Here is a 12,500-nt window from a genome sequence, read left to right as displayed (position 1 = left end):
GCTCCAGTGCAAACGTCAGACGCCGAAAACGTACAGTAGCTTGCCTAATCGACTACATTTGTGGTAATTTCCAGTTGGTTTAATTATTTATTTATTTTTTTGCACCAATTAATAAAACATTGCACAGTTCGTTGTAAAATAATCTAAAATACCACATTTCACTTGAAAGATTTAGTCTGACACATATATATATATATATATATATAATTTAAAAAAAAACTTTTGGTATGCCCGTATTCCTTCGTAGCATTAGTGTAACGCTTATTCGAACTGCACGCAAAGTCCAAGAAAATAAATTGCGCCCTTGTCGTGAGAGCTCGTAAAAAGACCAGCGTTGTAATCCGGGGGCCTGTTTTGTGGCGACGCTACTCTCCAAAGGCTTCTTAAAGCCGCCTTCACTGAGTGAGGACCTACGGTTAATTACGAACAGCCAACTCCGGCCATAAATCATACCCTGAATAATAAGCGTCTGCCGCGGCCCAGCTTACCGTCTCTTAACCTCAGGATTGCTCGTTAAACACGCGTCACTCGGATGTTTTTTTTTTCCCCTCCCCCTTTAGGCTTGCTGCAGGAATACACCGCGTATGTACTCCAAATTGGTCACTGATTATGTTATGTTACTGTGCCCCCCCAAACACACACACACACACAAAACAAATCCCTAACATCCTTTTCATAACTCCTTTTTTTTTTTTTTTTTTTTAATTTTCCTTAGGAAGACGAACTGAGTGAAGTGTTGGAGAAGCTGCACAGGCTGGCCGTGCCCAAACCGAACACAGCCGTAACTCTGAGCTTGGTAGGTACACAGGGTTGTTTGTTTGTTTGTTTGTTTGTTTGTTGTTTTGGAGCGGCTCTATCCTGCGTTTTCCTGCCGATTAGCCTCCGCCGGCCGCCGTTAGCCCTTACAGCCAATTTTCGCATATCATCCCCACATCCTGCTGCAAGCATAAGTTAGCGCGCCCTTAACGAGCCGCCTGTCAGCGCGAGAGGTGCATATTTGTAGATTAAAAATCTACCTGAGAGTATTACTCACTGTCTGACGTTTTTTAGACATTTATATGTGTCAGAATAAAATGATCACTCGACAGTCCTGCTTGCCTGCAGGGTTTGCATGATGTACAGCATTTATAATGAATGTATTTATATACATCAGTTGTGTATACGAATACATATTTGCCTCTATCGTGATATCGCTTTATATATCTTTCTTTTGTGTGTATTTCTTTTATCGTCATTTAACCTTTTTTTTCTTTTTCATTTTAACATACCGTAAAGAAGTATTTTAGCATTTCGTTTTTGTACATTTTTTGTATACAGTAATCGGGGCCACTGTTTTTTTTTTTTAACCCAGGTTAAAACATTAAAACCTTCACTCGTGGTTTACACACAACAATTAAGCAGCAGCAGTTCGTTTCAGGTTCAGTCCTGCGTACATGTACTTTACAAATGATAAAGATTACTGATGAAGTATTTCTGTAACGTGGCAGTGTAGTAGTATTCGATTTATTATTATTTTTAGTGTGAAGTTTTTAGTCTGTTGATGTGTAAGAACGAGTGCTCGCGGATTGCCACCGGGCGAGTTGTGAAAGATCGAGGAAGCCAAAAGTCAGAGAATTGTGAGTGAACGGACATGGAAGCAGGAGCGAGAATGAGAAGCAGCCCATAAATCCGACACTTTGGTGCTAATTGCAGTTTTTTGTGGGGGTCCCCCCCCCCCAAAGAATTCAGTGCTGTCCTTTTTCTTTTTCTTTTCTTTTTTTTAAAATATGTCTGGGGGGAAAAAAAAAAACCCACAACTGAAAAGATCAACAAGACCATCTTGGGTCTTTGCTAAAAACTTTTGAAACAAACCTTTAAATAATGAATGATCGTACACCACCCTTCTGCTTTGAAATGTCAAAAATGTTTTACAGTTAAAAGCTAAATGCTGCCGTGTTTTTATGTTTGTTTAACCTGGCCTTGAAGCATAACCACGCTAGAGTATTCACTGCTTTTTTTGCTTGTGTATATATACAGTAAATAACCGAGTTAACGCCTTCAACTCATTAAAAAATGTTTTTTTTTTCCCTCCTATTAACCGTGGAAGTCATTTTCATACAGATTAATTCAGCAGACAGTGGATTTGTCCTGTCCTGAGACGTGCACGTCATGCTTGATCACTGAAGCTGAAACTAGTTAGTCAACTTGCTAGCTTAAAAGCCCTACTTTACCCCACTGTAATTTACTCAGGATATGCAGAAAATGACTTCTTTTATCCTTTTGTTTCTATTTCATCTTCAGGCATTACCCAGGTTTTATGTTTGAATTGTTAAAAATGCTAAAAGGGATATGAGTGGCATCATGAGTATACTCACTGGCGCTGGAAATTCGCAATAAATGCTTTACAGTGTAGAAATCTATACTGTGCGGGGGGGGGGGGGGGGGGGGTGTTCAGGGAGGGAGGTATCTAGGATCCGGCTCACACCACTGAGAGCAGCAGGCAGGCAGTGATAACAAGCGCTTTGATAATGTGTGATTTTTATAAACATGGCCGCAGAGTTGCCGGCCATAGCCAGTTGGAAGCGTAGCCCACGACACGGAGGCCAATCAGACGCTCTGTGTGGGAGAATAAACACACAGGGGCCTGCAATGACAATGAACGAGGCACTAGAAGCTTTTTGCTCTTTTCTTTCGGGTCAGATGTTTTATTTTTTTTTTTGCGTATATATTTTGTACAAGAGAAACGGGTCCTTTAACGAAAGGTCCAGCTGCTGTAGGTTTTTCTCCTGCATTTGATGGAAATCGCACTTTCCTTGGAGTCTCACTGCTGAGCTTAAATAATTCAAACCAAGTTCATTCCCCCCCTTCATATCGCACAAGATAAACTTGCTTTTGTTAGTGGAGCATATGCAACAGCAAGAGTGTTGAACCCAGGCACTCGGCAACAGATGGACACTCTTCACATACACAATGAAGCTCGGCCTAGCCTGGGGAGAGAGAGGGAGGAAGAGAAAGAGAGCGCGAGGAACACTGTGCAAGCAAACAAAAGCGCTAAAGTTCGTGTGCAGTGTGGGATCCCGGCTTCAGAGCCTCTTTGATCCAGACATTAAACCTGTGCGGCTGTTCAAACGCACACCAGGCCGACTCTTCTAATCCTGTCACAGCAGAGCTGCTGGCTTCTGGGCCTTAATAAAGACTTTCTCTCCTGCACCTAGACACTTAACATTCGTTACTAATACTACACTACCAATAGTACTACTGCTACTACTTTTACTGACCCCATTACTGACACCATTACTGACCCCATGGTACTACTATTGGAACTAATACTATTGCTGCTGATAATAGCACTACTACTGCTGCTGTTAATGCTACTACTACTACTACTACTACTACTAATACCACTAACATTACTACTGCTGCTGTTAATGCTAATACTACTACTACTACTACTACTACTACTACTACTACTGCTGCTACTAATGCTAATACTACTACTGCTGCTGCTAATACCACTAATACTACTACTACTAATGCTAATACTACTACTGCTGCTACTAATGCCACTAATACTACTACTGCTGCTACTAATGCTAATACTACTACTGCTACTAATGCTAATACTACTACTGCTGCTGCTAATACCACTATTTCTGCTGCTACTAATGCTAATACTACTACTGCTGCTGCTAATACCACTGCTAATGCTAATACTACTACTGCTGCTACTAATGCTAATACTACTACCGCTGCTACTAATACCACTAATACTGCTACTGCTAATGCTAATACTACTACTGCTACTACTAATGCTAATACTACTATTGCTGCTGCTAATACCACTAATACTGCTACTACTGCTGCTACTAATGCTAATACCACTAATACTACTACTGCTACTAATAATGCTAATACTACTACTGTTGCTAATACTACTACTGCTGCTGCTAATACCACTAATACTACTACTGCTGCTACTAATGCTAATACTACTACTGCTGCTACTAATGCTAATACTACTACTGCTGCTGCTAATACCACTAATACTACTTCTGCTATTACTAATGCTAATACTACTACTGCTACTAATGCTAACACTACTACTGCTGCTACTAATGCTAATACTACTACAGCTGCTACTAATACCAATGCTACTAATGCTAACATTACTACTGCTGCTACTAATGCTAACATTACTACTGCTGCTACTAATACCACTAATACTACTACTGCTACTACTAATGCTAATACTACTGCTGCTGCCGCTAATACCACTAATACTACTACTACTAATGCTAATACTACTACTGCTACTAATGCTAATACTACTGCTGCTGCTGCTAATACCACTAATACTACTACTACTAATGCTAATACTACTACTGCTACTAATGCTAATACTACTACTGCTGCTGCTAATACCACTAATACTGCTACTACTAATGCTAATACTACTACTGCTACTAGTAATGCTAATACTACTATTACTGCTGCTAATACCACTAATACTGCTGCTACTAATGCTAATACCACTAATACTACTACTGGTACTAATAATGCTAATACTACTACTGTTGCTAATACTACTACTGCTGCTGCTAATACCACTAATACTACTACTGCTACTACTAATGCTAATACTACTACTGCTGCTAATACCACTAATACTACTAATGCTAACATTACTACTGCTGCTATTAATGCTAATACTACTACTGCTGCTACTAATACCACTAATACTACTACTGCTGCTGATGCTAATACTACTGCTACTGCTGCTAATACCACTAAATAAATGGCGTACTTGTATAGGGCTTTTATCCAAAGCACTTTAAACTGTGTCTCATTCACCCATTCACACACTAATGGTAACAGAACTGCCATGCAAGGTGCTAACTTGCCATCAGGAGCAACTTGGGGTTCAGTGTCTTGCCCAAGGACACTTCGGTATGTGGAGTCCTGTGGGCCGGGAATCAAACGGACAACCCGCTCTACCAACTGAGACACAGCCACCCCACCACTAATACTACTACTGCTACTACTAATGCTAATTCTACTATACTGATACTGCTAATACCACTAATACTACTACTGCTGCTGCTACTACTACTGCTGCTTCTAGTACCATTAATACTACTACTAATGCTGCTAATACCACTAATGCTAATAGTACTACTGCTGCTACTAATGCTAATACTACTACCGCTGCTGCTAATACCACTAATACTACTGCTGCTGCTGCTGCTAATACTACTGCTACTACTGCTGCTTTTGCTAATACTGCTACTGCTAATACTACCACTACTGCTACTATTACTACAGCTACTAATACCACTAATATTACTACAGCTACTAATACCACTAATATTACTACTGCTACTAATACTAATACTACTGCTGCTGCTACTAATACTACATCTTTTAATACTACTGCTACTGCTAACACTACTAATACTACTGCTACTAATACTACTTCCTTATATTACTAATACTCCTGCTATAATACTTATTTTAATATTACTACTGTTAATACCACTACAGCTGCTGCTAATACTACTCATACTACTAATACTGATATTATTATTATTATTATTATTATTATTTATTATCTTTTTATTGTTGTTGTGTAGACACTGTCACACATTTAAAATGGAGCTTATAGTATATCTTATAGTAGTACAGCTATATTACCAAAGCTGTCCTGTACTGGTGTACAGTGTGTATGATTATGATTAGATGAGAAATTTAGTCAGTGCAAATAATAGTCTAATTTAGACAAAGAGCAAGTGTTTAAAAAGAGGCTTATTTCTTCTGTTCTCTGTGTTCATGTGTGTTTATCTAGCACTTGCACTTTGTTGCCCCAGATATTACTGGACTTCCTACCATACCTGAAAACGTGAGTACGCTGGTACCTTAAGTGAGTGCACACTCAGTTCTGAAGTCCAGCACTTTATCCTTCTGAATTAGGAATGTGGTTGTTGTAAGAAGTGCACAGATTTCATTTATTTCTTTTAGGATTGACCTCGTTAAGTCGCTGTTTATCTTCATGCCATAGTTATGAAGTTTATATTAAATGGAAGTTTTGCACGTTCTCCCAATGTCCATGTGGGTTTCCTCAGTATTGTGCTGTTTCCTCCCACTGGCCACAGACGTGCAAGAAGGTAGATTGGTTACACTAAATTGCCCAGTGTGTGTATGTGTGTGTATGTGCGTGGCATCCCATCTGTGGTAAATTTTCCCAGTGTTAGTGTACAGTATAAACCATATAAAAATATAAAGTATACTCAATCTGAAAAATTGAACCGAGCACCTTTCACAGAAGAGCTTTTATATTTGTTTTTGTCTCTCGTCAGAGGAATCTAACGGAGTACTTTGTGGCAGTGGACGTGAATAACATGCTGCACCTGTACGCCAGCATGCTGCATGAGCGGCGCATCATCATTACCTCGAGTAAGCTTAGCACTGTGAGTAGCACTTCCAGTTCCTTCAGTTTCCTGCTGCATTCATATTTCCAAATAAGCAGTTTTATGTATTATTACGTTGATGTATTCTTCTGCAGTTACATTATCAGATGTGGAAGATATTGAGTGTTAGCAAATAACCTAGTCATTATCAATATCAACTTTATATTGCACGTATTATTATTATTATTATTATTATTATTATTATTATTTCCATACTGCTCTGCTTTTAATTGTCAGCCCGGCTTTATATTATCAGTTATAACAGTTCCAGCTCTTTCACATAGTTTCTGTCCGGCTCCTCTTCCCTCAGGAAGGGAGTGGAAGCTTATCGCATGGGCAGCCTGAAGCTTCCTGACGGTTCAGGGAGAAACAGCAAGTGATGTCATGTGCACATTATCTCTGCTTACTCGCCGAGCTATCTGTAGCCAGAGAGAGAGAGCGAGGGAGAGACGGTGAAGAGCCTGTCAGCTTGAGCCAATCCACGGACTATTTCACTCCTCCTGGTTGCCACCATCATTCTGTGTGCTCACTGACACGAGGGCTTAGAGTGTGTAAATCATTAGTCTCTTGGGTAAAGGCCACCCCCACCACCCCCCCTCTTTCTCCCCCGTCGCCCATTTTAACGTGATTTACTGTTTTGCGGAGCAAGAGGGTAGCCAAGCGTCCGTTTATGAAACACCAGAGTTCGAAGGAAACGCGCCGTTATTAGCGATCGCCTTTCACTTAAAACTTTCCATCCTTTTACACCCCAAACCCGTCCATCTTTTTTCCGTTGCTAATGCAGTGCCGCAGGACTGTAAATAATTCTGTCATCATTTTTGTGAATTCGTAATCATTTCTTGAATGTGACACTGGTCTCGGTCCTACCGTCCTTGCAGCGAGGTAGCAGGATAAAAAAAAAAGAAAAGAAACAGAACGAAAGAGAGAGAGAGTGAGAGAGAGAGAGCATACATTATGCATGCTTCAGGCTGACCCTCAATGTTTGGGGGGCCCCCAGTGTACCTTTCCATGTCAGTTCTAGCCGAACACAGGCACCACCTTGCCTGTACCAGAAAGCAAAGGAATAAATCATGATCTTACAATGCCGCATCAGTCGACTCATCGCTGTTTTGTGACCAGAGGCGAGGCGCGCCGCTGTTTCTGAGGTGCATCCGCGAGGCAGCAGCCCGTGCTGCCTTGTCACACACTGGTATAATTGTGCCACATCAGGTGCCCTCTAACTAGTCAGCTGGGAGGCCCTGAGTCTTTGACAGCAGCTTTCTTATCATGCTGTCAGCGCTATGCTAACAAGAGCAGATCCTGTCTTGGCCTGTGGTGTTAGCCACTGAGGTTGTTCTTTGGCCTCATACTTCTCATCCCCCTCTTCTCCATACACACACTCACACACACTCACACACATGCACACGCACTTCTTTCTCCCCTTTACTCCTTCTCTCTTTGTCATTCTTTTTTCATTTATCTGCGTAGCACTGTGCAGTCTCATTTTTGGCCTCTCTGAGCATTTCTCCTACCCCTGCTGCTTTGATAGTTACTTCTCGTCCTCCACCACTGGCTTGCTTTTTTTTTCTTCTTCTTTCTGGGCACGCTATACGGATGGGTTGGTATTATCTCGTGTTTATCTGCCTGTGCCCTCTCAGCGTCTTTTTTTTTTTTCTTCTTCTTCTTTTCTTTGTTCGTTTTTTTTTTTTCTTCCCCTCCCTCAATGTCACCTCCTTGTTAGCGCTGAGCATCGACAGGAATGGAGAAGGAATTGTGGTAATTGGGACGCAAGCACAAGAACCAGGAGAGAAAGGAGCCTTACAGGTTCTGGGGGAAGTTGGTGCACACTCTCAGTGTTGTCACCCTTGTCAGGGGGAAAATCACACCTCTGGTCTGCCCCAGTCATTGCAATGATACTGCTGCCTGCAGCGCAGCTCCTATCAAAGATCAGAACTTTTTTGTCTGGTTTTAGAGACGCTACAGATATAGTCACTGATCCAAAAGGCACTGTTTACTAACTTCTTTACATGGACAAATATAACTGTACTGTAGGGCGCGTTGTTGCTGTCAAAGGCTGTGTTCATGTAAACACCACCGAACGGAGACGATGTGTGTGTTCCCGGTTCACAGACGCCGTTAAATCTACTTTAAACGTATCTGAGAAAGACAGCCAGCGACTTAAAGCTGTATAGGAGATGATCAAACAACACTGCTGAATTGATCTTTTTTTTTTTTTTGTCCTCCTTAAAACCGCAGCCCAGTTATCAGTCTTCTGTAATTGTCCTTGATGGGGAAAGATACAGTCACTTCAAGAAGTATCGTCACCGTTTGTAAGATGGATCGAACGGTTTATGTGAAAATGTGGTTAATTAGGTCATACTGTGAACACAAGAGAAATCACACAATTATTGGCACCCAGTTTCAGTTCAGAGGTTTAGGTCAAGCGACTGCGATGGCCATGTCAGAAGTTTAATTCTGTGCACCATTTTGGTGTGGATTTGGAAGGACGTTTTGGGTCATTGTCCTGCTGGAAGATCCAACCACAACCCAATTGCAGCCCTCTTGGTGGAAGGAACCACATTTTCATTTAAAATCTCCGTTGGAGTCCACGGTGCCATTTATCACACCAGCGTTCCCAGCGCCACTGGAGGAAAAACGAAGGCAGTAACAGTGGGGATTCAGAGTATTTTCAGTATCTGAATCCTCCTTTTTTTATTTTAACCTTACATACAACTTGAGAGTTTGTTGACCAAAAGCTCTATTTTTTGTCTCATCATGACTATACAACTCGGTTCCAGTATCGTCTATTGAACTCCACATGCTTACTTTAGTTGTTCAACGGAAGAAAAAGGCTTTCTTAAGGCGCACATCCTGAATAATTTGTAGGTATGGATCTGGAGTGTAATGGTAGATCTGGACATTTGAAAAGTCCATTACTGATGATAAGACCATCAGTTATTCCTGTTTCTATAGAGATGATGCCTTTGGTTGTTTTAAACTCCTTAATTGTTCTCCTAACAGCACATATGAACATTTTCAGGTGTGCTTCTTTTATTTTGTAGCCATTGCCTGATTTATGAAGGTCGACACTCTTTTGTCACTCCATTTGTGTCTTAATCTTCCCCATGTTGACGAAGGGTTTCCGTGTCACCTTATATTTATACACAGGAAGTGGAAGAGGAAGTCATGGAAGTCAAGGTTTTCAGATTAAGCTAATTAACTACTAATCATTTACCCATTTTTACCAAGGGTGCCAATAATTCTGACTATTTATTTATTTATTTTTAAACCTTGACTCAACCTCAACCCTAACAGGAATGTCGGTCCCCCTTGTGCTGCCAAAATAGCTCTGACCCGTCGAGTCATGGACTCCACAGGACCTCTGAAGCTGTGGTATCTGGCACCGAGACGTCAGCAGTAGATCCTTTAAGTCCTTTAAGTTGCGAGGTGTGGCCTCCATGGATCGGACTTTGTCCAGCACGTCGCACAGATGCTCGAACAGATTGAGATCTGGGGAATTTGGAGCCCAAGTCAACACGTGAACTGTTTGTCATGTTTCTCCTCCAGCTCGCCTTCTTTCCCATAGTGCACCCTGGTGCCATCTCTTCCCCAGGTAAGCGACGCACGCGCACGCGGCCGTCCACATCATGTAAAAGAAAACGTGATTCATCAGACCAGGCCACATTCTTCCACTGCTCCATGGTCCAGTTCTGATGCTCACATGCCCATTGTAGGTGTTTTCGGCGGTGGACAGGGGTCAGCATGGTCACTCTGACCGGTCTGCAGCTACACAGCTCCATAAGCAGCAAGCTGCACTGCATTGTGTTCCGACACCTTTCTGTCATAACCAGCATTAACCTTTACAGCAATTTGTGCTACGGTAACTATTCTGTAGAATCGGACCAGACGGGATAGCCTTCGCCACCCACGCGCATCAATGACCCTGTCTCCGGTTCACCGGTTGTCCTTTCTTGGACCACTCTTGTTAGGTACTAACCACTGCATACCAGGAACACCTGCTGTTTTGGAGATGTTCTGACCCAGTCGTCTACCCATCACAATTCTGTCCTTGTCAAAGTCAGTTTGCCAGTTTTTCCTGCTTCCAACACGTCAACTTCGAGAACTGACTGTTCAGTTGCTCTCTAATATATCCCACCTCTTGACAGGTGCCACTGTAATGAGATAATCAGTGTTATTCATTTCACTTGTCAGTGGTTTTAATGTCATGGCTGATTATTGTATACGTCCTCTTCTACTATATCTGACAGTGTTGACCTTGTGGGGACTTATTTATTTATTTATTTTTTAAACAAAAACTGGATTATATTTAAGAAAACTGAAAGAGCCAAACTATTTCCTTTTGGTTGCTAAGATTAGGGTTAGATTTAAGTGTAGACATAGCATTAATTAACTGCGCGCACGTGTGTGTGTGTGTTTGTGTGTGAGAGAGAGAGAGAGAGAGAGATATTCTGGAGATGCCCAGCTGTAGGATGTCCCTAGTGACTGGATCATGGGCTGTGCTGTTTCTCTGAGCCTGGTCACCTCTGCGTAATCTGCTGTGTGTGGCTGGTCTCCACTTAACATGCTCATTAGTGGCAGCTCACAGTGAGACCCAGCAGGCACCAGGTCTACACCCAAACAAGCCAGAAGCCAGCATTTGTTCCTAGAGCAGTAATATGTGCTAATTTTAAAATGCAGTGGAATATCACACACACACACACATACACACACACACAGACGAACACTACTTTTCTTTTGGCATTTGTCATGAAATATTTATCAGTTACATTAATACAATAATAAATGTATCAACTGCATTAATGCAAAAAGAAAATGAATGCGTCTATGAATGCAGGGTAATTAAGGTTGACTTTAAAAAAAAAAAAAAAACGCTTTAGAAACCGAGTTTGGAAAAATATCAAGCATCTTCTTTGGTTTTGAATTTTGACCTTCAAATACTTATCTTGGTTTCGCCACCTCCTCTCCTTCCTATCCCTTTGAAAACAGATAGTGCTTCCCTTTTAAGTTAAGCGTAAATCAAGTCAAACGGAGCTCCCCGTTTCGGCTTTGTTGAAATAACCGGAGTCGTCTTCCTCATCTGTACGTGGTACGGAAAGGTTTCTCTCCAGGAGATTAGACAGCAACCTGTTTTTCGCAGTCGAAAGGAAAGTGTTCCCGAGCACCACCGTGACCCCCTCAACATCGTTTACTGTTGCGGATCTGTTTAAATAAAACGTTTCATAAAAAGTAGGAGAATGTCTGGAAGCTTTGATATCCTGCGATACCCACCTGGTGCGAGACGATATAAATATTCATTTATCGCGCCGAAATTATCCAGACACAATTAGACATGTCACGGCTTAAGGGTTCTTATTTACAGAGGAAACGGCAAAACAAATTTGCATACATAAAAATGAAAAAGAACAAGAGCAAGGTCCTGTTTTTTTTTTTTTTTTTGTTTAATTAAATCAAGCCGAGGTGGTGGTATGCAGTGATTTAAATGTATCTGATTTATACATAATTTAGAAAATGAAATAATAATAAACCGACATTCTTAAACTTTATGCATGTCCTTGTACGGAAGAGTGATGGGTAGAATTTGAGCGGTTGCTGTGGTTAAGCTTGGCTAGTTTTGCTGGTCATTTGTGACAAGAGGGGGGGTCTTGTGATCGTTTCGGAGCAGCGCTTCACACATTACTGAAATGACCCCCCCCCCCCCACCACCACCACCCCCTTTCCAAAAAAAAATAAAAAACCCTCACTCAGCCTTGCTCCCTCTGGTATTCCAGCGGCTCATGCTTTCTCTCTTGGCTAACTCATGTTTCATTCTTTGGCAATTTGCCCTAATGAAGTCCCAGCGGAGGCTTCAGACCTCTGTTCTTTTTCCATATTTAATCATGTTATTTTAATCTGGGAGATGAGCGCGCGCGTGCGTGTGTGTGTGTGTACACGCGTGCGCTTGTGTGGTTTGGGGGGGGGGGGGGGGGGGGGTCGGGGTTCAATACAATTGTTAGGTAGCCATGAGCACAGATGAGTGGAAGAGGGAGGGTTCACTTGGGTTTCGCCCACCAGGCTTCC

The 12,500-nt window shown here is 41.8% G+C and overlaps 1 protein-coding gene across 1 annotated transcript in view; it reads left to right on the top strand.

Moving 5' to 3' along the window:
- The window catches only part of dennd1b (DENN/MADD domain containing 1B), a 99,265-nt gene that overhangs the window by 56,279 nt on the left and 30,486 nt on the right, over positions 1–12,500 (top strand). Inside the window, exons 7-9 of the mRNA XM_053683056.1 lie at positions 716–796; positions 5,822–5,875; positions 6,333–6,443. Coding sequence (XP_053539031.1) covers positions 716–796; positions 5,822–5,875; positions 6,333–6,443 — 246 coding nt within the window. The remainder of the gene's footprint in view (positions 1–715; positions 797–5,821; positions 5,876–6,332; positions 6,444–12,500) is intronic.

Source organism: Ictalurus punctatus, chromosome 10 (genome assembly GCF_001660625.3).
Source record: "Ictalurus punctatus breed USDA103 chromosome 10, Coco_2.0, whole genome shotgun sequence".
NCBI lineage: Eukaryota > Metazoa > Chordata > Actinopteri > Siluriformes > Ictaluridae > Ictalurus > Ictalurus punctatus.
Note: the sequence above shows the minus strand (reverse complement) of the source record. Positions and strands in the feature narration are given on the sequence as shown.